This window comes from Ovis canadensis, chromosome 7 (assembly GCF_042477335.2).
Source record: "Ovis canadensis isolate MfBH-ARS-UI-01 breed Bighorn chromosome 7, ARS-UI_OviCan_v2, whole genome shotgun sequence".
NCBI lineage: Eukaryota > Metazoa > Chordata > Mammalia > Artiodactyla > Bovidae > Ovis > Ovis canadensis.
This window is the reverse complement of record NC_091251.1, coordinates 28,026,263-28,050,184: the sequence shown is the minus strand read 5'-3', so window position 1 is coordinate 28,050,184 and position 23,922 is coordinate 28,026,263. Positions and strand designations below refer to the sequence as shown.

The 23,922-nt window shown below is 51.0% G+C and overlaps 1 protein-coding gene across 1 annotated transcript in view; it reads right to left on the bottom strand.

The window, feature by feature from the left end:
- Positions 1–718: 718 nt before the first annotated feature.
- CORO2B (coronin 2B) overlaps positions 719–23,922 on the bottom strand; it is a 149,590-nt gene continuing 126,386 nt past the window's right edge. Inside the window, exons 4-12 of the mRNA XM_069595488.1 lie at positions 15,736–15,885; positions 14,856–15,020; positions 12,825–12,941; positions 12,598–12,702; positions 11,961–12,057; positions 8,042–8,154; positions 7,599–7,689; positions 7,256–7,395; positions 719–2,687 (exon numbers count right to left, since the gene is read on the bottom strand). Of these exons, the coding sequence (XP_069451589.1) occupies positions 2,556–2,687; positions 7,256–7,395; positions 7,599–7,689; positions 8,042–8,154; positions 11,961–12,057; positions 12,598–12,702; positions 12,825–12,941; positions 14,856–15,020; positions 15,736–15,885 (1,110 nt within the window). The 3' untranslated portion in view covers positions 719–2,555. The remainder of the gene's footprint in view (positions 2,688–7,255; positions 7,396–7,598; positions 7,690–8,041; positions 8,155–11,960; positions 12,058–12,597; positions 12,703–12,824; positions 12,942–14,855; positions 15,021–15,735; positions 15,886–23,922) is intronic.

Here is a 23,922-nt window from a genome sequence, read left to right as displayed (position 1 = left end):
GGTGGCCCAGCGGCCTGGCAGCCCCTTGTCTCATGACCCTGAGCCCTAGCCCTCCTTCCAGAAGAGACCGTGCCCAGCGCTGAGCCTGGCTGAGGACTGGGAACCTGTGCCTCCTCTGACTCTGGGCTTAGGAGGTCCATGTCCCTGTGTGTCTTCCCCATTACACCAGCTAATGACCTTGATTGAGCGTGTCACATTCTGGACCTGACTACTCCTTTTGAAAATGGGAAAAATTAGAACACACCACTTAGAGCAGCTGTGAAGATCAAAGGAGTCAAGTACACGGAATAGTTCTTTGTAAACTGTGGAGCAGCATTCCAATGTACAATGTAGGTGTCCTCTAGACCCCAACACAGGGCTGGATGTGGGTGCGGAATAGAGGTTCTCAACTGGGGACAATTCTGACATCCCAGGGGGGACACTGGGTGATATCTGGAGACATTTTTGTTTATCATGACGGGGTTTGGGTTGCTGTGGCATCTGGCTGGCGGAGGCCAGGGATGCTGCTAAATAGCTGATCAGGACAGCCTTCAGAGCAAAGAATCATCTGGCCCCAGATGTCAGCAGTGCTGAGGTGTGAAGTCACACCTGTAGACACAGACATGGGTTGTTGTTGCAGAGGAGCAACAGAGCTGCGGCTGGGGAGTCGGCCATCAGGATACCACGGCGACCAAGAGGAGGAACCGCCCAGGTGAAACGAGCCGGCTGCGCCCAGGTCTGACAACTTGAAAACATTTTATTTCAATTCTATCCTTGGGAGGCAGCATAAATAATCACAGAAGACCACAAAGGTCAGTGGGGAAGAAAAAAAAGCTTTAGAAGTGTGGGGAGGAGGAGATGTGAGCTGACGCAGTCTAGCAGCGGGGTCTGGGGGGGTGAGGAGACCCTGCTTTAGCTGGCTGTGAGCGTGGAAGGCTCTTGGAGAAAAAGCCTGAGGGTTTGGGGGGCCTTCCCTGCCCAGGTCACTCGGAGGGGCTTAGGGAGCCCCACCTTTGTGGTTGGATGTTCTGCAGGGTGGCTGTGGGACAAGCAGGTGCAGAGCACAATGCGTCTAGAGATTCTAGCTAATGAGAGAGAGGTGTAGACACCCATTTCTTAATCCCCAGACCAGATCTCCCCCCTCAAACTGTGACTTTTCTGAGAACAGTGTTCATACACTCTGTGAGTAATGAGAAATGAAGGGAGAAAAGGAGGAAAAAAAGAAAATGGTAGAAGACCAAGTGAAATGTGGCATCTCCCAGGGTCCTGTGGCCTTGAGCTGCTTCTCAGTGTTTTCATCTGCAAAGTGGGGAGAATGCTCCCTGCCTCTGGGAGCTGAGATGCGGCTCAAAGGGGATCCTATATGTCGAAGGGCTGTGTAAACCTTAAAGTGCTACACCAATGTTAGGGGCTGTGGTCCTTCTACAAGCGAAAGGCTGACCGTGGCTGAGAGCAGGGAGGAGGGACACGCGCGCAGAGCAGCCCTCGGGGCCAGCAGGCCACTGCTCGGCCCTCCCAGGGCCAGCTCCACCCTCCTCGGCCTCAACCTCCAGGAGGACAAGGCCTCATCTTGGAGTGAGTCACCTGGGGGGTGAGAGCGAAGGGTGGAGGCCAGGAGGTCGGAGGGATACTGAGTGTGGGGGAGGGGTGTGGCCCATCAGCACTACTGCTGTTGGGAGGCTCCGGGCAGTCCTCCTGCTCCCCCGAGACTTGGGCCCTGCTGATGCCCCTGTAGGATTGGCATCTTGATGCAGTGGGAAGCGCCCAGGCCTGCGGTCTGCACACCACTGGTCCTGGGTCCACTGTTCACCTGCTGGGTGACTCAGCGATGTCACTTCCCCAAAGCAACCCTCAGTTCTATCATCTGTAAAATGGGGACACTATTCCCTACCCTGACTGCCTCACAAAGTGAACAGGAAAAGAGCGTTGCCAGAGCTTTAAGAGCATCAAGGGAGGGCAGGGGGTCATTATGGCCTTGGTGAAGGATCCTCTTAATTCCCTGAAGATAAGAGAGAGGGGGCAAGAGACAGGAAGGAGCTGGGCTGCTTGCAACCCTGGTCAGGCGAATGGGCTTCAGGGGCTGCCCAGGGTGAGGGAGGTAGGGGAGGTGAGGGAGACCTCGGATGCCTGCAATCCAGCCCTTACTGCGCGTCCATCAGGGCCACCGTGAGCCCCAGCAGGAAGCGCGGAGATGTCCCGGCAGCCCCCTCTGCCGGAGACAAGTTCAACCTCTAAGACTACTGGGGTTCTGGCTTCCCTCTGCGCTCCTTGGTCCCCAGAGGGCACTCGTCGGGGGGAGTTCACAGCCTTTGCCCAGCCGAGGGGAAGCCGAGGCTCCGGGGGTGTCAGGGAAAGGGATGCCAGCCTGGACTCTGGGAGAGGCTGGGGACTCCTATTAGCATGAGGTCGAGAGGTCAAAGGTCAGCTTCCAGTTCTTGAGGTGGCAGGCGGGGGGTCCTCAGGCTCTCCCCCAGCTCCAGTCCTGGAGCTCTCTCTGGGGTCACCGGAGAAGGGGAAGTTAAGGGACGAGTAGAAACAACGGAGAGATCGGCTTAGAAAGCAGCCCAGCCGAGGAGCTAACAGTTCTTGGGGCTATTGCGCAAGTTTTTCAGTTCCAGCTGAAGCTGCCGAATGCGGATGTCTTTCTGGGCCAGCTCCTCTTTCAATCTCCGAATCTCATCCTGCTGCCGGAAGAACATTCGAAGGAGCTGGTGTGGACGAGAGAAGGGGCCAGAAGGGTGGGAGAGAACAAGTGAGAAGGTGACCTTCGCGGGGGGAGAGGTACCCGTACCCCGCCCCTCCCCCCAGGCAGCCTCTGTCCCTCTGACTCAGGCCTCCCACCCCTTCCCCACTCCCGGGTCGAGGTGACTCAGGTGGCCACTCTCCCATCTCTAGACTGAGCTCACTCATGCCCACTCCCGCTCCTACTCATGCCCACCCCAACGCCACCCCACCCCACCCCACCCCACCCCACCCTGTGAGGCAGAAAAGAAAGGACCCTGATCCAAGATCACCAAGGAAGGGCCCAGTCCACAAAGGCCAGATATCCTAAGCTTACCCATTTAGGGCTTAATAATTTATTTACTTACCATTCAGAATGGAAAGCTTTCTGAAATGTTTTGTATCGGCTCTCTCTCTTTTTTTGTTTTCAAATTGGAGTATAGTTGCTTTGGGGGTTTCCAAGGCGACATTAGTGGTAAAGAACCCACTTGCCAATGCAGGAGATGTAAGGGGTGCTGGTTCAATCCCTGGGTCAGGAAGATCCCCTGGAGGAGGGCATGGCAGCCCACTCCAGCGTTCTTGCCTGGAGAATCCCATGGACAGAGGAGCCTGGTGGGCTACAGTCCAGAGGGTTGCAAAGAGCTGGAGTATGCGCACATGCACAGAGTTACTTCACACTGCTGTGTCGCTTTCTGCAGTACACCGCAGTGAATCAGCTATATGTATACATACATCCCCTCTTTTTTGGATCTCCTTTGCATTTAGGTCCCCACAGAGCACTGAGTAGAGTTTCTTGTGCTTTACAGTATCTTCTAATTAGTTATCTATTGTATACATAATATCCTTCTCTTTTTAAAAAAAAAAATGTTTATTTTTGTCCAGGTCTTCGTTGCTCCCTGGGCTTTCTTTCCCTAGCTTCGAAGAGCGGGGGCTACTCCCTAGTTGCGGCGCGCAGGCTTCTTGTTGTGGAGCACAGGCTCTAGGCTCCTGCGCTTCAGCAGCTGTGGCAGGTGGGTTCAATAGGTGCAGCGCCAGGGCTCTAGAGTGCTGGCTCAGTAGTTGTGGAGCACAGGCTTAGTTGCTCCGAGGCCATGTGGGATCTTCCTGGGCCGGGGATCAAACCCATGTCTCCCGCAATGGCAGGCGGATTCTTTACCACTGATCCACCAAGGAAGTTAAGAATACCTAATTCCTAAGATTCATATAGTTCTCTTTCTATTCATATAGGCTTCCCCCTATTCTTCTCTTTTCCTTAAGGTCAGGATATAGAATGGTATTTTTCCTGCTGATGGGGGACTAGCACAGCACCCCAAAATTTGTACTGGGCATTGCTGGAGTGGCCGTGAGTAAAGCATAGGAATCTGATAACACCTTTGCTGAGATGACTCACTGGATTAAACACCCTCTCCACTGCTTCCATAAAACAGACTGGCCCACACAACACAGCCTCTGCAGGCTCCTGAAGAACCCCACACACTTGAGTTGAATGTTACCAACAGACAGTTGCCTTGGTCCTCCAACTGCCCAGTGTGAGTTGCAGCTGTCTTTGTAATTGCATAATTTAAATACTACATGAACTGATGAAATAGAAATACAAAAAGAGAGTGGCTCTTTCCATAAAAACTAAGTTGAATGCATTTGAGAATCTTGATGATGAGGGGGTGCTAAAAAGTTGCTACTGATAGATACGGATGATATACACACACAAGACTGAGGAATATTCTGTATCTTGATTGTATGGTAGTGGTTACACGGCTGTAGGCATATGTCAAAACTCATGGAACTGTACCCTACAAAGGATGAATTGTACAGCAGGTCAATTATACCTCAATAAACCTGTCTTTAAAAAAAACACTGGGGAAAACTTTGAAAAAACAAGAGCTTTGTTTTCAGATTGATTTTAAGTTCTCATTCCACCTAAAAAAACACTGAAAATGGAAATTGGAGTTAAAATGCGATTTATTTGACAGATACATAGAAGATCCCAACTAGGATGTCCCGAGAGAAAAGGAAGGTCTTGATTCTACATCAAAACATGTGGAATGAATGTATATGTTTTATATTTTAAACAAAAATAAATTGTTTAAAGAATGTATATATCATTTATATGATTCATTCCTTTAACTGACTTGGAAAAAATTTATATTAACCAACAAACCAGTTCTAGTTACCTCTGTTTCGAGAGATATTATGCTGTATGCCCCACACTAAATAATTCTACATATACCCAATGCCTTCCAGGTTGTCAAAGTTTCCTTGTATAATTTTTTTGGATCAGCTTTTGTTTAAAAAACATATTTATTGAGGTATACTTCATATGCCATAAATTTCACTCATTTTAAGTGTCAATTCAGTGAGTTTTAGTAAAATTACAGAGCTGTACAACCATGCCTCCTCCCGTGTGTCAAGCTACCCATGTTGAACCAGTTTCTTCACTGTTGAACCAACTTCTCATTCGTTGTTTCTAGTTTTTTGTATTAAAATTGTAGGTAAAAGGTAAAACAAGAGTTACCAGCCTCTGAGCGAATTTTTTTTTCTCCCAGGGAGGAAAGGACACAAGCTGTAGGGTATAGATTGTGGCATTTGTGTTGTTTGCTTAGAGACCCTTTAAAATATTTCTCCAGGTCCCCTGTTCTGATTCATATAGACAAGTTCACTCCCTGTAACTGCTATTCAACCCTGCCCTCTCCACACCCAGTACTAGAACAAACTTCAGGCTCTTATTGAGGCCCTAGGCTTGCAACAATTCAACTATGCCTACCTTGTCAGGGTACATAAAAAATTTCTTTTAAAGAAAACGCCAAATATATACAAAAGTGGAAAGAAAAGCACCATGAACCTCCAGGTACCCAACTTCCAACTTCAGCAAATAACATGTAACTACTCTTGCTTCATCTTTATTTTCACCTACTTCCCCTGTACCACTCTCCTGGGTGATGATTTTGAAGCAAATCCCATTGATCATAGTTTCATCCAGCTTTAGAAATCTGAGCATCCCTCTATAATGGCACATAAACATATTTTATAGCAATTAAAAATTCACCTGTCAATTTTACCTTTAAGACTAAGCCTTGGTGGTCAGGAATGATCATACTTTTATGAACAACAGTGATAATTATAAGATGGCCCCCATGTTATCCCCCTCCTTTCAAGGATGGACTGAACCCAGTAACTTGCTTCTTATGAATAGAATATGCCAGATGTGATGGGATGCCATTTGCAAGCTGAGTTTACAAAAAGACTGTGGTTTCCACCTTTGACACCCTCTTTTCCTCAAGGCCATGCTGTGAGCTGCCCTGTTTTGAGGTCCATGTGGCAAGGACCTGAGGGAGGCCTCTCGCTGTCAGCTCTTGAGGGAATGAGACCCTTAGTCTAATAACCTACGAGGAAATGGGTCTTGCTAGCAACCAAGTGAGGAAAGCCAGAAGCAGATCCTTCCACAGGCGAGTCTTCAGATGTGACTGCAGCCCTGGCTGACAGTTCACACCTTCATGAGAGCCCTGAGTCACAGGCACCCACAGACACTGTGAGATAATAAAACATTTGTGGGATTTAAGTCCCTAAGTCTTGGGGTAATTTGTTACATGGTTCTCATTGTTCAGTCACTCAGTCATGTCCAGCTCTTTGCAACCCCATGGACTGCAGCATGCCAGGCTTCCCTGTCCTTCACCATCTCCTAGAGCTTGCTCAAACTCATGTCCATTGAGTCGGTGATGCCACCCAACCATCCCATCCTCTGCCACCCCCTTCTCGAGAGCTAATGCAGTTAGCCTCTCTGTGCATTGCATGTGAGCAGGAAAAGTGCTAGATACTTAAGGACGATCTCTTTAACTCTCACAGCATTTCATATCCCCATTTTGCTGTGAGGAAATGGACTTAGGAAGGTCAGGAAACATGTTCAGGCACAGCCAGGAAATGAGAGAGCCAGATGCAGGTGGCTCCCTGCAGCATCTCCACTTCAGCTGCATCCAGCCCAGGGCCTGGCACACAGTGGGCATTCCATGAATCCTGGCTGAGCTGAACTGTATTTGTGCCAGGGACCAAGGGTGTGGTGAAAGGCAAGGCCTCTGGGGGGTGTGGACAAGGCCCAGCTCTGGTTGCCCTGAGAGAGCTGCTCCCTTTCCAAATGGTACAAAGAGTACTTTCAGAAACACTCAGCCTCTTCCACAAAAACAGGAAATCATCAGACCTCGCGGCAGCTGCCATGCCAGGGAGGAAGGCCGTGCTGTAACACATGAGGCTGGCTTTCCCTCGTGAGCCAGGAATTTACAACTGCAGATGACAGCGACATTCTGATATGGATTCACAAGGGGACATGTAACTCCAGGTTCTGGGATTTGTGGGGATGGGGAGGGGCATCAATATCCTACCATAGCCCAGCCTCTATTTATTGGGGTCAGAGGCAACAGAAGCCCACAGCAGGCTACTTACGGTATTTGTCACAGAAAGAAAAATGCCTCAGAACTGAGCTGGCCTAAGGGCCTGAAGCTCATAATTGAAATGCAAAGGTCTCACTCTGCCAGTGTGTGTGGAGGCAATAACTTATTTTTCTTACCTCATTCTCTGTCCTGGGTGGGACATTTTCTAGTAAATCTATTCCGTTGACCACCACGCTCTTCTTTTCTTTGATGGGAGCCTTGAACACCATTTTTGGGGACTTCTTATAGCCTTCTTTCAAAGACATCAACACAGGATCTAAGCAAGGCAAGGCATGTATTCTCACCAGCTATCCTGTGGACTCTCCAGTGATGGTGGCTCTCAGGACACCATGCCTGACAGTTGGCTGATGTGAGGGCGAGTTCAACGAGGAGGATATGCAAGGGGAAGGGGGTGGGCTAGACTGAAGGCCAAGATTTCAGTCTCCCATTCTCTTCTGGGAAGCCCACCCCCAGTGGTACCTCGGTTGATGCCTCCCAGCCACTCATCAGGGGTCAGAGCTGGCTCCGTGCCCGGCGTCATGGGGTAAATATCTTCCTGGTAGGAATCCGACTGCAGTGGGGTGGAGCAGAAGAGTGGACAGGTGGGGGACTGCTGAGAAGGCCCCTTCTCTCCAGTCAGAGTCTCCCCTTCGCTGACCTCCAACCACATACCTGCTCTCTCTGCTCCAAGTCTTTGTATTTAGTGTCTCCCACTTGGAAATCCCACCTTGCCTTTGTTAGGAAACCAGACTGCCCTCACCTTGGAGTGGCCCTCACCCTCTGCACCCCAAATTAGGCCTGAAGACCCCAATCCACAGGAAAACACCTCCTTCTTCTGAGCTCCTCCAGGCTCACAGCCCCAGTAGTGAGGAAGTTAGCTTTCAATGCCAGGGGCCCTTTGCAGCCAGCCCGGCCCCACTCACCCTCCGGGGCACGATCATGGAGATGGGCTCTATGAGGCCCTTGAGAGTCACCAGCTTGTAGAATCGGAACACCTCGCAGGCAGACACGTCCAGCCCATGCTTGGGCATGACCCCTGCGGACAGGCACACACACGGCTGCATGGGGTCCCAGGAATCCCCCCAAGCAACCCTCCTTCCTGATGACCTTGGCCAGGGGAAAGGTGCAGTTGGAAGGCACTAGGTTTGGAGGCAAGGACCCACGCAGTGGACAGGAAGGGGCTGGGGGCTTCCCGAGTCAGGCTTTGTCTAATAAGGCCCATGGGCCAGACCTGTTTCACCAAGGTGTGTACTGTAGAACTGGGGGCCTTTGAGACCTGAAAGGGGCTGCACAACTACTTGAATCTAATCCAGTCTCTTTGTAGGTGAGACTCTTGAGGGGCAGAGGGAAAGGGGCTTTTGCCCACAGTTACACAGTGCTGTCCCTCTATATACCCCAGAGCCCATCACCTGCTGAAATGAACTGGCTTCCCGAAGCCTCTGTGCTCCCAGTCTTCATAGAGAAAGAAAGAAGGTGAGGACTTCCCTGGTAGTCCAGTGGTTAGAAGTCTACCTACCAATGCAGGGAACATGGGCTCGATCCCTCCCTGGTCTGGAAAGATCCCACATGTCTCAGGGCAACTAAGCTCATGTGCCCCAACTACTAAGCCTGCACTCTAGAGCCCATGAGTTGCAACTAATGAGCCAGTGCTGTGTAGCAAGAGAAGTCGCCGTGATGAGAAGTCTGCACACCACAACCAGAGAGTAGCCCGGGCTTGCTGCAACTAGAGAAAGCCCACCAGTAGCAACGAAGACTCAGCACAGCCGAAAATAAAGAAATAAAATAAAGGAAGGAAGAAAGAAAGGAGAACACTCTCCTGTGCACTCAGAGGTTTAAATGGAGCCCAAGATTGCTGCTTCGTCATGTGCTTTCTAGGATTGACAGGCACATGTGCATGCATGCGTGTCTGCGTGTGTTCATGTGTGTCCGTGTGGGCACCAGACACAACAGCCCTAATAGCTGCATCAGCTGAACACCTGCTGGGGGAGCAGTTCGGTGTGGGGTCAGACACACCAGCTTTGGGGTGGGACAGGATCCTGAGTTTGAATCTTGATTCTCCCCCCCTTTCTGGCTGGGAGTCCTTGGGCAAATGACTGCCTCTCTAAGCCTTAGCTTCCCTGGTAGCCTAGAGGAGTCCAGTGGTGGCCCCTCATGAGACTGAGTGTGAAGATGCTTGTTAACCGCCCAGCAGTGATGAGCACAGACAACATGAATTTCTTTCTCCAGGATGTGAATACGACTGAAGGTTCTACCGTTCCTCATCTGGAATGGAAAGATGCTCTACCAGAACAGAGAATTCCAGAACCTGGAGGGAAGTGGCTTCGTGGTACCGTGAGAAGCCAGGAGACTTGGGTTTGAGTCCTGGCTCTGCCACTTAGAGCTATGTTACCCGCCCAGGGTGAGTTAAGTAGCCACCCAGAGCCTGCAGAAAGTGCCTGGCTCGTGGTCAGTGCTCAACAGTGAATTCAGGTGAGGAGGACAAGCAGAAATAGTTATCCTCAGTACCCCCTCTTTCCCTTCTCCCCAAGTCCTGATGACCCAACTTTCTAAACATCCCCGGATCCATCCTCATCTCCATGCCATCCCCCTAGTTACCATCCTCTTTTGCCTAGAAGTCCACAACAGCCTCCTAACTGGTCTCTCTGCCTGCCTCCTGCCCTCTCAAGATCCAGCCTCCCAAATCCATTCTTCCTACAGGAGCCACAGCAATCTCAAACTAACCTTTCAGATCATGTCACACTGTCCCACTCTTACCTACCCACCAGCCCAAGAAGAATAAAATTCTACAAAGAGTTCCCAATGAAATCCCAACTCCTCCCCCTGTGTGATGGTTAACGTTATGTCAGTGGGCTCAGTAAAGTGGATGACCCTCCCCAGTGAGAGTAGGTGGTGGGCATCTCCCAATCCATTCTGGGCCTGCATGGAGCAAAAGGCAGAGGAAGGAGGAATTTGCCCTTTTTTCCTGCCACGCTGCTTGAGCTGAGACATCTCATCTCCTGCCCTTGAACTGGGTTTTGTACTATTGGTTCCCCGGGGTCTCAGGCCTTCACACTTGAACTGAATTATATCGCTGGCTTTCCTGGGGCTCCAGCTTGGAGAGGGTAGATGGTGAGACTTCTCAGCCTCTGTAATTATGAGCCAAATCCTTGCAATTCCTCTTTTATAAATACATTTGGTTGTTTCTCTGGAGAACTCTCATACACCCTGTCTAATGCATCCCATGGGATCTGGCCCCAGCCCACCTCTCCAGCTTAATCTCCTAACACTTTCCCCATCTGCCACCTGTTCCACAGTCTATGCCGAGCCACACTGACCTCCCTTCTGCTCCTAGAACATGCCAGGCTCTTTCTGGCCTCAGGGCCTTTGCACTAACTGTTTTTTCTGCTGGCACTACTCTTCCCCCTTCCTGCCTTTCAGATCGCAGTTTAAAATGTCACTTCCACAGCGAGGTTTCCCCCAGTCACCTCATCTAAAACAGTCCTTCTCACTCTCTGTTCTATGATCCCATTTGATTCTCTTCTTAGAACTTACTACCATACAATGTTTTCCTTATATATTTGTTTATTGTCTGTCTTCCCTTCAGTGGGCAGTGAGAGAGGCCGTGTTCTGTTTTATTTATTACTGTACCCCTGGACTAAGCTAGGGTCTGGGCACACAGTTGTAGCCAATAAACGTTTGTTGAATGCCTGTGTGAAGGAGCAGAAGGAGCCAGGTGCTAAATGTTTTGTATACGTGATCTCTAAGCTTTACAACAGCCCTTCAAAGTAGGTTTAATCCCATTTTACAGATGAGGAAACTAAGACTCAGAGGGCTTAAGGACACAGCTAAATCAGAGTATAAACCTAGTTTGGACTCCAAAGTCCAGGCTGCTTGTTATACCAGTTGATGATGGGGTGACCGTGAGGAAGGTGGGGGTGACAGAGCCCTGGGGAAGGGTGAAGTCAGTGGAATGGGCATCAGGACCTCAGGCCTATCTCTAGCTTTCCAGTTTGCTGTTGGTCACTGGGGCGGGGCGGTGGCCCCTAGGCCCCTGCAGCCCTGATGTCTCTGAAGCTGGCCCTCAGGCCCTGTCCATAACACCAGATCCTCAGAAGGATGAAGCCAGACTCAAGCTCTAAGGAGAGAAGGGAATAGAGCCACTCCAGAGATTTCTTCCACTGGGTGATCTGGACCCCACATGGCAGACTGCTGAGTCGGATGCCCTGTCAGTGTGAGTCCCTGGGCACAAAGGCTTCACAGTAAGGCTTTAGTGGCGGGAGAGAGTGGGCGTGAAAACCAGACACTACATTCGTCAGTTTTGGAGTCCTCTCTGGGATTTGCCTGAGAACCTGGAGAGCCTGGGGAGGTGGGGAGGGGACCCCTGGAATTCCTCTTGTCTTCTCAGGCAGGGACAGAGCTGCTTCGGGGGCCTGGGGGGTCCTGGCTTCCCAGCAGCTTCAGGAAGGGGCCTGCACTTGGACCTGGTTCTGAGCTGTAGTTACTGAACCTCCTTCCACCATGTCAGAACCACAGTGGGCTTCAGCCTCCCCATCTGCAGACAGGAATGCAGGGACTGTGCACAACCCTGCAGCAGCACAACCCTGCAGGCTGCTGATGGCCAGAGATGGCAGCGGACGCCAAGCACCGTGGATGGATAGAACCGGTCAAATAGGCAGTGACAGGCTGGTTGAAGACGAGTAGGCTGACCTTCACAGGGCAGCACTTGGAGGTTCTATTCTGACTGGTCCATGAGTTGAGCTTCAGAGGCTGATTTTTCATTGTGGGGGAGAGGTGACCCAAGAGCTCAGTTCCAGTCTCTCCTCTCATAGTGTCACAGGCATGGCAGCCCCAGGGCCCCCTTACCAAGACCTTTCTGCGGGGCCGGGGAGCGGAACTCCATGAGGTAACTCAGGTAGGGTTTCTCCGTGCTGATCTCGTAGTACCGGATGTTCCCATCACCCTGGGGGCCAGGGGAGAGGGAGGGGAGGAAGAAGGAGGGGCAGGGGTGGGTTCAGCAGATCCTGGTCCAGGAGGCCACTGAAGAGAGCCTCCATGAGCCCCCAAGATGCTCAAAAGGCCATGGAAGCCTGGCTTCTAGGCCCCAGTGGGGATGCCACGCGGGACTCGCTGGGGGTGGTGGGTGGTGCGTGTTGGGGGGGGGGTGTATGCTGGTGGGCATATGGACAGTCTTCTCGACAAACAAGATCTCCTGGCAGGTGCCTCAAATCCCATCATTAGGGATGATGCACTCCAGGCTCTGAGCCTCATTCCCCTGTAAACTCTGCCTCCAGTCCACCCCCAAGGGATCCTCAGTCACTGACACCTGAGTAAAAGCAGCATCCAGTGCAAGGGTGGGTTTTGATAGAAGACGGTGGGACCGTTTTGGGTCAGGAGAAGGGCAGAGGTTAGGCTCTTCTTGGGAGGTAGGGAGGGACTGAGGGCCCAATGGGGGCAGAGGTCTCCCACAGGCTGCCCCCGTCCCTCCCCCACATTCCACTACCTTTCCAGCCAGGTAGAGCATGTGGGTGTCAGCGTCGTAGAAGGGGAACAGAAGGCCAGAGAGCCCATCAATTTCCTCCTCGATCAGGGGCATAGACAGGTCCTCCTGCAGGCAGGGGCCCAGGATCAGTATCCAGGCAGGACGGCAACTCACCTTCCCCAACCCCAGCCAGGCCCCGGGGCTACGACCCTTTGACATCACCCTCCTCCCCGCCTCCTGCGGCTGACCTGGTCCCAGAGGGCGATCTGTCTCGTGTTCCACCTGGAGACCCCCGTGGTGAGAAGGCGCTTCATGTTCCCCAGGAAGACCACCCGGTTCACTCTGTGGTTTTTGCAGTTCGCCTCCTGATGGAATCAGAGAGCTGGTGAGCCAGGCCCCCGACACTAGGGTACGGGCTGGGCTGCCTGGAGGGCCCCAGACACACATCCATTTCCCGACTCCCTGAACCTGTGGATGTTTCCTTGTTTGGAAAAGGGTGATTTTCACATGTGATTTTAAGTGAAAGACCTCGATATGGGGAGATTCACCCTGGATCATCCTCAGGGGTCCTAAATGCCATCACTAGTGTCCTCATTTAGAAGAGAGAGGCGAAGGGAGATTCCACAGATGCAGAAGGGAGAAGGCGGCGTGACTGCAGAGGCAGAGACTGGGCTGGTGGGGCCACCAGCCAAGGAGGCCCCCGGAGGCTGGGGACACCTTCCCGTGGACGTCTGGCCTCCAGAACTGTGCGAGAGGATCGATTTCTGTTGTAAGGCTCCCCGCTTACAGTAGTTTGTTATAGCCGCCGCAGGAAATGAATACAGGTGCTGTGGAGCATGGAGCCCTGGGACCAGGAAACTAGACCATACCCCATAGCGGACGGGGACACGGACCAAGCCCCAGGCAGGGCTGGCGCTGGGCCGGGTGCCAAGTGCCCTCACTGAGGCATCTCTCTGCTGTCGCCACAATGCCTACTGCAAGGGCGCTCTGAGGATGCGGAGCTTGAGGCTCAGGACGACCGGGACTCACGCTGGGTCACTGCCGGCTGACTCACTTCACCAGGACCTCCTTCTAACTGGGCCGTCCTCTGCCTCTGCTCCTCCCTCTGGGCACCTCCTTTTCCTCCTAACACACAGCGGCCCTTTGCCAGGATGAGTCAGTGTCAGGTAGGAACCAGAGGCTGGTGGGCTGTGCAGAGAGCTGGGCTGGCGTCACTCACTCTGGATTTTAGTTCCAAGTTCTGCCAAAAAGTGGAACCATGGAGGAGTCCCTCACCCTCTCTGGGTGTGGGATGGAGGTTGGAGGTCTCTGCTGTTTTGTATCTTTTCTGCTCAGCATGGGTTCTGGGGTCCACCTGGCTGGGTTTGAATTCTAGCTCCCCCTGTAACTCTGAGATTCAGGTCTGTCCTTCTCCAAGAAGCAGTATTCCCATGAGGGAAACGGAGAGGAAGAGCAACAGTGGCCACCACAGAGGACCATCACAAGGATTAAATGGGGGTGGGGGGAGGGCGACGCGGAGCCCACAGTTAGTGCACGCCACACAGTGAGCTCTGGGTGAATACTGACGACACTAATAACTATGGTGATTATTGTCTGTAAACAGCAGTTGTTGTACACGACTTTCTGGTCCTGCAGTATTGGGTTTTTCCAAGATAAACGCGTCAGTCTTGCTTGTGTTAGGAGGTAAACCTCAGATCCCATCCAAATTTTCCAAGCCATCTAGTGCCACTACTAGCAGGAAGTTGGTACTCAAGAAATGTAAATTTCTTACTCCCAAATGGCACCTAATCCCTTCCTCGGAGTCAAGACCCAGAATCAAGGACCAAAACCGGAGCTTAGTTCACCATCCACCTCTCGACTTGGAACTGCCCCTGAGGCTGGCACCGTCTACCATCTCATCCCATGCAGGTGGCTGGGCAGTGAGTCCAAAGTCCCCTCCTCCTGTGCCCATGATGAGCACCCAGGGATTCATGTGCGGAAAGGGGTCACCACTTTGGCCTTCAGAGCAGGCAGAAGAATCCCATCTGGGGAGAGGGGTGGAGTCTGTGGGGGTGAGAGAGGCTACCGAGGTCCCTCTGCATCCAGAATAAGGCAGCGCTCCTATGAGCAGAGAAGGGCCCAGAACAAATGGGCTGGTCCCCATAGGTGCAGGGCTGGTCCCCAGAGGTGCAGGGCGGTACATGGAAGACCATCACAGTCCTTCCTTCCAGGGCTGGCTGACAGCAGAGCCCCAGCTCCCAATACCTTGCCTACCCCTCAAGAAAGGTGCGGGGCTTCACCTGCAGGACGCGGCCAGAGCGCGGCTCGATCACGCGCAGTTTCTTGTCCTTGCACGTGGTGGTGAGCAGGCTGCCGTCAGTGTTGAAGGACATGCAGAGGATCACGTCCGAGTGGCAGTCTATCATCTTCACCGGCTCACCCACGTCCAGGTTCCAGATGAGGACCTGGGAGGGCAGACATGCAGGAGGCAGGCTCAGCCCTGCTGGGAGAGACGCCCTGTGCAGGGTCGCGTTGCTGGGATGGGGGCCATGTCGGTGGGCTCTACATCAAAGGCGGCTGTGTCCCCGTCACACAAATCCACTACTGTCCTTGGGCAGATCCCAGCCCCGGCCGGGGCTCAGTTCCTACTTCTAGCAAGAAGGATGAGTGTTCCTCTTTGGGTTCCATATCTATTTTGAGGGCATACCTGGGGGTAGGGTCTGGGGCTCCATTCTCCCCGCCAGCAGCTTTGGGTTCTTCTTTTTCCTACTAGGAGGGTAGAGACTACTTCTTGGTTAAGAGGTGGTCAGGTAGAGAGTGTGGGCCTAGAGTGGGTATTTTTTTTTTCCTTTTTTAAAATTTTTATTAGAGAATAGTTGAGTTCCAGTGTTGTGTCAGTTTCAGGTATGGAGAGGGCATGCTTCTCTGGTATATCAGGGCTGGAGAAGGCAGTAAAGATGCCTCCAGATTCTATGGACCGCAGAAATGACGGGCACACAGAAAATGCTCAGCTGTGTGCATGTCAAATGAGCGAATGAATGAGTGACTGAATGAATGAGACATTGGCCAACAGGCTTGGGGAAGTAACAGTGCTCCCTACAGCCCCCTAAAGATGCCCTTCTCTCTCCCTCTGCCTCCCTGCTGAGCTGGCTCTGGCCACTGTGCCCACGGGCTGCCCACCTTGTAGTCGTAGCCAGCACTGAAGAGGATGTTGTTGGTGGTGGGGTGCCACTCGACCAGTCCCACACGCCGGCTGTGCCCGTGCAGCTCCAGGAGAGCCTCCGTCATGTTCCGCTTCAGCCCGCCCTCGGGGATCTCCCAGATCCGCACCTGCAGAGCGGACGGAGGGCCAAGGCTGGTGGGCACAGGGCCAGGAGAAGCCCTTGCTGCCCCTTCCTTGGATGCCAGATCTGCCTAGTAAGACACCTCCTGGCCAGGGCAGTGAGCAGAGCCTGGCAGAGGCTGGGGCGTGAGGGAAGGTTGCAAAGGGTGGTTAGAGAGAAGAGACCATCTTCTCTGTGCCTTTGGGAGGATCTTCTCTAAGAAGTCTCTGCAGACCTTGGCAACTACTATCCCTGGCATGTTTGTTATTGTTTCTGTCTAGCCAGGCCCAGAGGACCACACATTGAGCAACTTTTAACAAGTGCTGTGTTGAAAGCCTATCTCTGTTTCCCTTCCCACGCCCTTCTATGAATGCCTCCAGCCTCAGCGCCTCTGTTTGTACCACATGGCCTGTCCTTCACTCTGTTCCCCACCCAGAATGGACACTTGAGCAGAGGGAAACCCATCTGGGAGGCTGCGAAGCCCAGGGCCTCTCCTGAAGATGATGAACTAAGGGGCAGAGAAGGGTGAGGTGCTGGACGCTGAGCTGAAAGCATGTCGAGCCTGGATGTAGTCTTGCAGATGCTGATAAACAAGTGGGAAGAAAGAGGAAGGTGGAATTTAGAGAGAGGAGTGACCATGTGACCCCAGAGAGAGAAAGTGAGCAATTTCTCTGTCATCTTCGAATTGCACACGTGCATGCTCAGTTGCTAAATCATGTCTGACTCTTTTGGGACCCCACGGACTATAGCCTGCCCGGCTCCTCCGTCCATGAGATTTCCCAGGCAAGAATACTACAGTGGGTCACCATCTCATTCTCCAGGAGATCTTCCTGTTCCAGGGACTGAACCCGCGCCTCCTGCATTGGCAGGTAGATTCTATATCACTGTGTTACCAGGGAAGTTCGATCTTTGAATTACCCCTTGATTATTATGTTAATGTTGGCTATTTCTCAAGCCAAACATACTTTGCACAGTTTCAACTATAAATGGGGGGGTGGGGGTTCAGTTTTTACCTTGCCTTGCCTACTGGCAGAATAAAATAAGCTATTGATTGTAAAAACTTGTAAAGTATAAAATGCTCTAAAGACCTATGGGATTATAGTTCTTGTTATAATTATCATTGTAATCATTAATACTATTTATTATGATCTAACTGAGTGGAGAGGAAAAAGCACATGTGATTACAGCTTAGGACACCTTTATAACAAATATTTTGAAAATCTGAACTCCACACTTCCTAGAAAGGAGAAGAACAGGGGAAACAGCTTTGAGATACCATTTATAATCTTCTATTAATAAAACAGCCAACTGAAAGAAACAGTGTTGGCAAGATTATACTGGAGCTTATGGATTCAACTGGTGATGGTAGTATTACAAATCAGAGTAACTCTGTTTGGGAAACAATTTGGCAATCTTTAGCAGATTGTTCCCCCTTTGCTGCCGCTGCTAAGTCGCTTCAGTCATGTCTGACTCTTAGCGACCCCAGGGACTGCAGCCTACCAGGCTCCTCCACGCATGGGATTTTCCAGGCAGGAGTACTGGAGTGGGGTGCCATTGCCTTCTCCAGTTCTGCCTTTAGTAGGAACTATAAAGACATTTGGATTATATTCTTCGACCTAGTAATTTCACTCTTAAATTTCAATATAAGCAAAAATCTCCATGCATGAGGATATTCACTGCAATGCAGAAAATTCAGAAACACTCTAAGTGACCACTATTAGGGAAATAATTTAATATGTCATAGCAATATGAAATATTAGCCAAAGATAATCATGATGGCTCAGAACAAATAAGGGAAGTATACTAAAGAAAGTCAAAGGCAATCCCAAAGACAGGGGAGCAAGGCTGGCAACTGCGGGTGTCCCTAAGGGAATTCCCTTGATGCGGTTTCCTTTCTTGGCACTTTATCCTCAGAGTATAGAAATGAGTATTTCCCAAACATGTGTTCCCCTGAAGACCCAGCTCTGAGCATACCGGCCACGGGAGGCTCCAGGTCTAGCCAGGGATTTATGGTTACTCTTGGGAGCACCATTCTCGGCTTCAAAAAACATATTTGAGAAAAGTTTATAATTAGGGGACAGTTTAATGTTTTTCCATCCTCAACATTATAATCTCCTGTGGTTGTCCCAGCTCTCTAGGAAAGCCCAACACTCCACACAGCCCAGCATGCTGGTGGCAGCTGGGGGGAGGGAGGTGACAGAAAGGGGACCCAGTATGCTCCCTGGTCTTTCCCTGACTGCCCTCTGCAAAGGCCTTACGAGATGAGGTCTCACAGAGAAGTGGCAGAGAGGGTGGAGTGGGCACCAAGGTAGATGACTCAGTAGTCGTCAGTAAGACACGCATTCTTGGGGCTTCCCTGGTGGTCCACTGGCTCAGACTGTGCTCCCAATGCAGGGTTCAATCCCTGGTCAAGGAACTAGATACCACATGCAGCAACCAGGAGTTCGGGTGCTGCAACTAAGGCCTGGCAGAGCCAAAAAAAAAAAAAAAAAAGACACACATTCTTCTTGTCCTGCAGTGTCCCAGGGGAAGGTGACTGTTGAAGAGTGGAGACTAAAAAATGCTTGTGTTACACACACACACACACACCACACATTCAATACCCTCCCCTTTCTTTCTTTTTTATCCAAAGGGATGCTATGATCCATACACTTCAGCAACTTGCTTCTCTCGTGTAACAAGAGCTGGTGGGCATCTTTCCGCACCACTACACGTGGCCCTGCCTTAGCTTTTTAAGTGGCCAGAAGGACAGCTGCTTTGTGGCCATGCCATGATGGATTTAATCAACTTCTGTGAATGCACACCTGGGCTCTGCCCACTTTCCTCACTGTTGCAATTCATCCTGTGATGATGAGGCCTGACATGCAAGTTTGGGCACGGCCAGGAGTATTCCTGTAAGACACATGCCTAGCAGTGTTTCACTGTTTTAGTCCCTGTAAAATTGTCCTTCAAAGCTGTCTCCGGTTTCACCAGCAGAGTCTGTGTTTCTTTACCTATATCTCTAAAACTGTACCTTCAAAACCAGGTTTTGGGGACTTCCCTGGTGGTCCAGTGGTAAAGAATCTGCCTGCCAATGGAAGGGATACGGGTTCAATCCCTAGTCTGGGAAGATTCCACATGCCACAGGGCAACTAGATCTGCCCACCACGACCATGGAGCCTGTGCGCCCTAGAGTCCACGCGGCACCGCAGGAGAAGCCACGGCCGCGAGGAGCCCACGGTGCGCGGCAACTAGAGAGCAACCCCCACGCAGTATCGAGAAAAAAAGACATTAAAAAGCCCACAGGTTTTTGTCCTTGGATCAAGAAGGGCTTCCTGGTAGCTCAGCTGGTGAAGAATCTGCCTGCAATGTGGGAGACCTGGGTTCAATCCGTGGATTGGGAAGATCCCCTGGAAAAGGGAATGGCTACCCACTCCAGTATTCTTGCCTGGAGAATCCCATGGACTATATAGTCCATGACCCCACAAAGAGTCGGACAGGACTGAGCAACTTTCACTTTCAAGAATGCCATCTCCCTGCTGTTGGATTTGCAGGTCTTTGATTTTTAGCAATACGGGGCATCTTTTTCCATGTTGATAGACTACCCTTGTTTGCACTTGACAGGAAGCTTGAGATGCTTTCAGAGTCAAGGGGATGAAACTTCAAGGGGCAGGAAGATAGGCCAACGGGGAGGTGTATGGGGACAAAAGATCTTGTCTACGGACACCTCATACTGTATCTTGAGGACAGCAGAGAAGCACAGACACACAGGAACCCACGACATTCAGTGCACACACACTGACTGAGACAGGAGAGAAAATCTGGCCTTTAAGAAAATCGTTGAAACAGAAAGTTGGGCCTCACTCATTCCATATACACCTCTTATGAGCCAAGCCCTGGGTACCAATGGGATGGATGCTGAGGTCATCCCATGCCTGCGCTTGATTGGCACACAGTGGGGTCACAGGGCAGACAGCCCACAGGAGCACAGGGATGGGGGAGCCTGAATCCAGTCTGGAGGGTGATGGGAAGATCCATGAGGTGCAGGGTTAGAAGAGATGTTGACCTGCATTTGAAAAGACAGGTTGGGAATGTGGGGAAAGACAAGGAGACAGAAAAACGACTCCTGTGAGTGGGTGCAGGCATAGTCGGTGGAAAATTAGGGGTGGGTCAGCCTGGCTGGTGTGGAGCAGGCCAGCGGGTGATAGAGGAAGCCAGAGGCTGGACCCGAGCAGCCCTGCTTGGGCTGAGTCTCAGAAGAAACGCTTTTTCCAGAACAGCCTGATTCTTGAGGATCCAGCTAACTGAGGCATCACTGGGTCACATCACAGGCAGGGTAAAGTAGAGACACCAGGGAAGCTGTGAAGAGTGGGTCCACTCAGGCTGTAATCCAGGGCCCAACTAGATGACCTTAGATAAGCCAGTTAACCTCTCTGAGGCTCAGGCTCCTCATCCAGATGATAAATCGAGAGATACATACCTTTCAGAGGTTAGGGTTGAATGAATCTGGACTTCAGGGTCCTTGTGAGGCTTTCCAGCTGCCCACACAGGTTGATTTGTTGGTGTGACAGCTCTGCCTGGTAATGAAGGGGCTAAGCCAAGGGGAGGGTGGGGGGCAGGTGGTGTATATGCCCAGGCACAGCCGCTGGACTGGCTCCAAGTCCAGAGGAACAAGGGCTGCAGTGGGGGAAGCCAAGAATTGTTTTCACCAATAACTGCTAGAATTGGGTCTCAGATGGAACATGCCCCACAGGGAAGGAAAGGGGAGTCTTGCCTTAAAACCCCATTTGATTCTGGCCACTTTGCTTCCTGGGGTCCAATTTCTTCTGCTGCATAAAGTAAAATGAAAGTCGCTCAGTCGTGTCCGACTCTTTGTGACTCCATGGACTACACAGTCCATGGAATTCTCCAGGCCAGAATACTGGAATGGGTAGCCTTTCCCTTCTTCAGGGGATCTTCCCAGTCTGGGCATTACAGGCGGATTCTTTACCAGCTGAGCCACAAGGGAAGCCTTGCTGCATATTGAGACAGTATTCGTTAAGCTTCCAGACTTCTCTGCTTTTGACACCACTGAATGTTATCACTGGGGAAAAGAGACTACTTCTGTTTGATCCACCACAACAGCTAACAGCTGGCAGCACACGCAATGGGAGCTCAGAGGAGGAGCTGGAGTTCACAAAAGGCCCAAGTAGCTGGAAAGGAATTCCAATCCCTAAACATTCAAGGGATTTGCTGGGAACAAAGAATGGTTGGGTGCGGTAGGTAGATCTGCTCACAGGTTGCTCTGGAAGCGGTTACTTCAACAGGAAACCCAGTAGAGTCTGCCAAATTGGATTTCTGGAAGGAAGGGGAGGGGAGAAGTGGCAAAAGCGCTTTCTCCAGCTAAGCCAGCTGTGTCTGGGACTGTCCCTTTCATAAGTCCCTGAGTCAGAGCCCTGTTTAGTTAAACTCAGTTACAATCAAGCCAACGTGTTGGACACTGGGGGCCAGTCCTCAGCCAGTAGCTCACAGTCTTGCAGGGTCGATGGCAGACACGGCTAAGGCAAGGTGGGTGAAAGGCACAGTTCATAAAGCTGCAAAACCAAGTGTCCTGGTGCACAGGGGAGGGAGCATGTGGCTGAGAATGCGAGAGCTTTGTGGCCCAGAAGCTCCATTCCAACCCAGGCTCTGACCTTAGCTGCGAGACTTCAGCCAATGTTCAACCTCTCTGAATGTCAGTCTTCTCAACTGTAAGAATAATTACACCTACCGTTATCATTGTTATGAAGATGAAATAAACTATATACCCTGCCAAGCAGATTAGTAATACTTAACAATGCTTTGTTATTTAATGGCTAAGTCGTGTCCAACTCTTTGCGACCCCCTGAACTGTAGCCTGCAATCTCTCTGTCCATGGGATTTCCCAGACAAGAATACTGGAGTGGGTTGCCATTTCCTTCTCCATAACAATGCTTGCTTAATATTAACTAAGGTCCCATTTTAGATGTGATTTCTATTTTTCATATGTGCTTTGTGGCCCCCTGAGTAGTCAATGAATGTGGTAAGAAGTCTGTCTCCATTTTACGCAATGCAAATACATTTCCTCTTTAAAATTATTATGTGATTATGAAGGTGTCTGGCTGGATCTCTCTGCTTTCTGATACACTGAGGACTGTGGCTGCTAGTGACAGGCCCAGGGCCTACTCAGCCCCTCTGAGAACACTGTTACTAAGTGACAGAATGCCCTGGTTAGGGGAACTGCTTGTTACATAGCTACAGCAACCAGTACTTACTGCCTACGTCTGTGGTATAGGAGCTCAGAGGAGCGGAAGTTCATAGTGGTCCTAAGTAGCTAGGAAAAGATATGGATTCCAACTCCTTAGTATTTACTTAAAAAACAATTCTTTTTGGTATAGCGTAGGGAGGAACGGGCAAGTATAAGGTATAGTTTCTGCCTTCCGATAGTATCCAATTAAGCTGTACTACATTACATAGCCACGAGCCCAGGATTTCCATCCAGCAAATCCACCGGTACACTGCCTAGAGCTGAAGTCAGAGCAACTCTTCTCTTGTCTTTTCTGCAGTGAGAAGGAAAAAATCATGAGGGTCTTGCCCAGAAGGTCTTGGAACACCCACCTCCTTATTTCTTCCCAACTATTCGGTTTGCTGCTAGAAACGGAGTGTATCGCTACTGGCCTGAACAAGAGGTAGAGCCTCCAAGTTCGCCTTAACGTTGATATCTTCTGACCACGTAACTGGTTCCTAATGTGGGAAACAGATCACTCCAAAGAGAAGGAGGAGAGAAAGGCCAACCGAGGGTCCAGAAGAGAGCATGACTGAGCGTCTACTGTTGAGAATCTTATGAAGGGGCTGCCAGCAGATGAAATGAAATGGTAAACATGAGGCTGGACGCAGGAAGGGATATGTGTTACTTATCATCATTATTATTGTTATTATTAATGGCTCTCCTTACATAGGTAAGGAAATGAGCCACAGAGAGGTTAGGGAACTTGCCGAGGTTGCACAGCTAGGAAGGGAGAAGCTGGGATTCAAAGGCTGGATTGGAACCAGGCCAAATGCCCTGTTTCTCTCCTCTGAACCCCTACCCCTGCTCATCCCTTCCTTCTTCCCTGGATGGAACCTGGCAAGCTAGAGAGGGTGTGGTCCGTCCGTCTGCTCATCTATTCCAAGAAAGAGGTGCTACTCCATGACCCCAAGAATCTAAAAATTACCCCATCTGGGGCACAGACAACCTTCCAGGCCTCTCACTGATGGTCAACTCCTCCATTCAAGGGTGGGTCTTTAAATCCACTGCCCTACTTCTAGGACAAGGAACAGTGCCTGGCACATCATAGACACCTAAGACACGCTTGTTAAATGAATGAACCAACAGAAGAAGCTGAGAGGCCCAGAAGCCTTCCGACCATCAGCAGCTTCAGCAATGAGTCACCCGTGGGGAGGCATGCTAGATCTCGCTTTGGCCAGTAGTGAGCTGGGAAGATGGCAAAACACCCCTTTAGTCCTGAATTGGAAGAGGGGGGCCTGGTGGGGATTTCTTTCCTAGATTTTAAGGCTTAGCATTCAGCTTAGTCCTTTTGGGAAACCAATGACGAAAGGCCTACTGGGGCCTCAAGAAGCACAAAGTGACATACATAATGGAAATAATTTTGGAAAAAAAAGAGTCAGGGTCTTTTCCTGTCCCAGCCCTCCAGCCTGCCCTCACTGGGACAGGATATCTCGACGCCTTGGCCCACATTAATGGTTATGAAGTTCTTAGTAGCCAAGAAACACTGGATTCATTTTGCTCTCATGATAAACCATTTTACAGCAGGGGAACCAGGGCCCAGAGAGGTTAAAGAAGCTGGTAAGATCACTGATCTAGGAGCCTGGCTGCCTAATGATTGAGCCACCCCTCCACACTGGTGGAGTCTCTGCAGCTGCCAGGCACACTGGTGAGGCCTCTCGGGGCTATGTGTTTCCATCTCTAAAAGGAGTGCGATGCTCCCTTCCAGCTCCAAGAGGTACCAGTTCTCAAGTTTATATGTGTGTGTAGGAGGGCAGGGGGGTGGGTGGCTTCCGGCTGCTT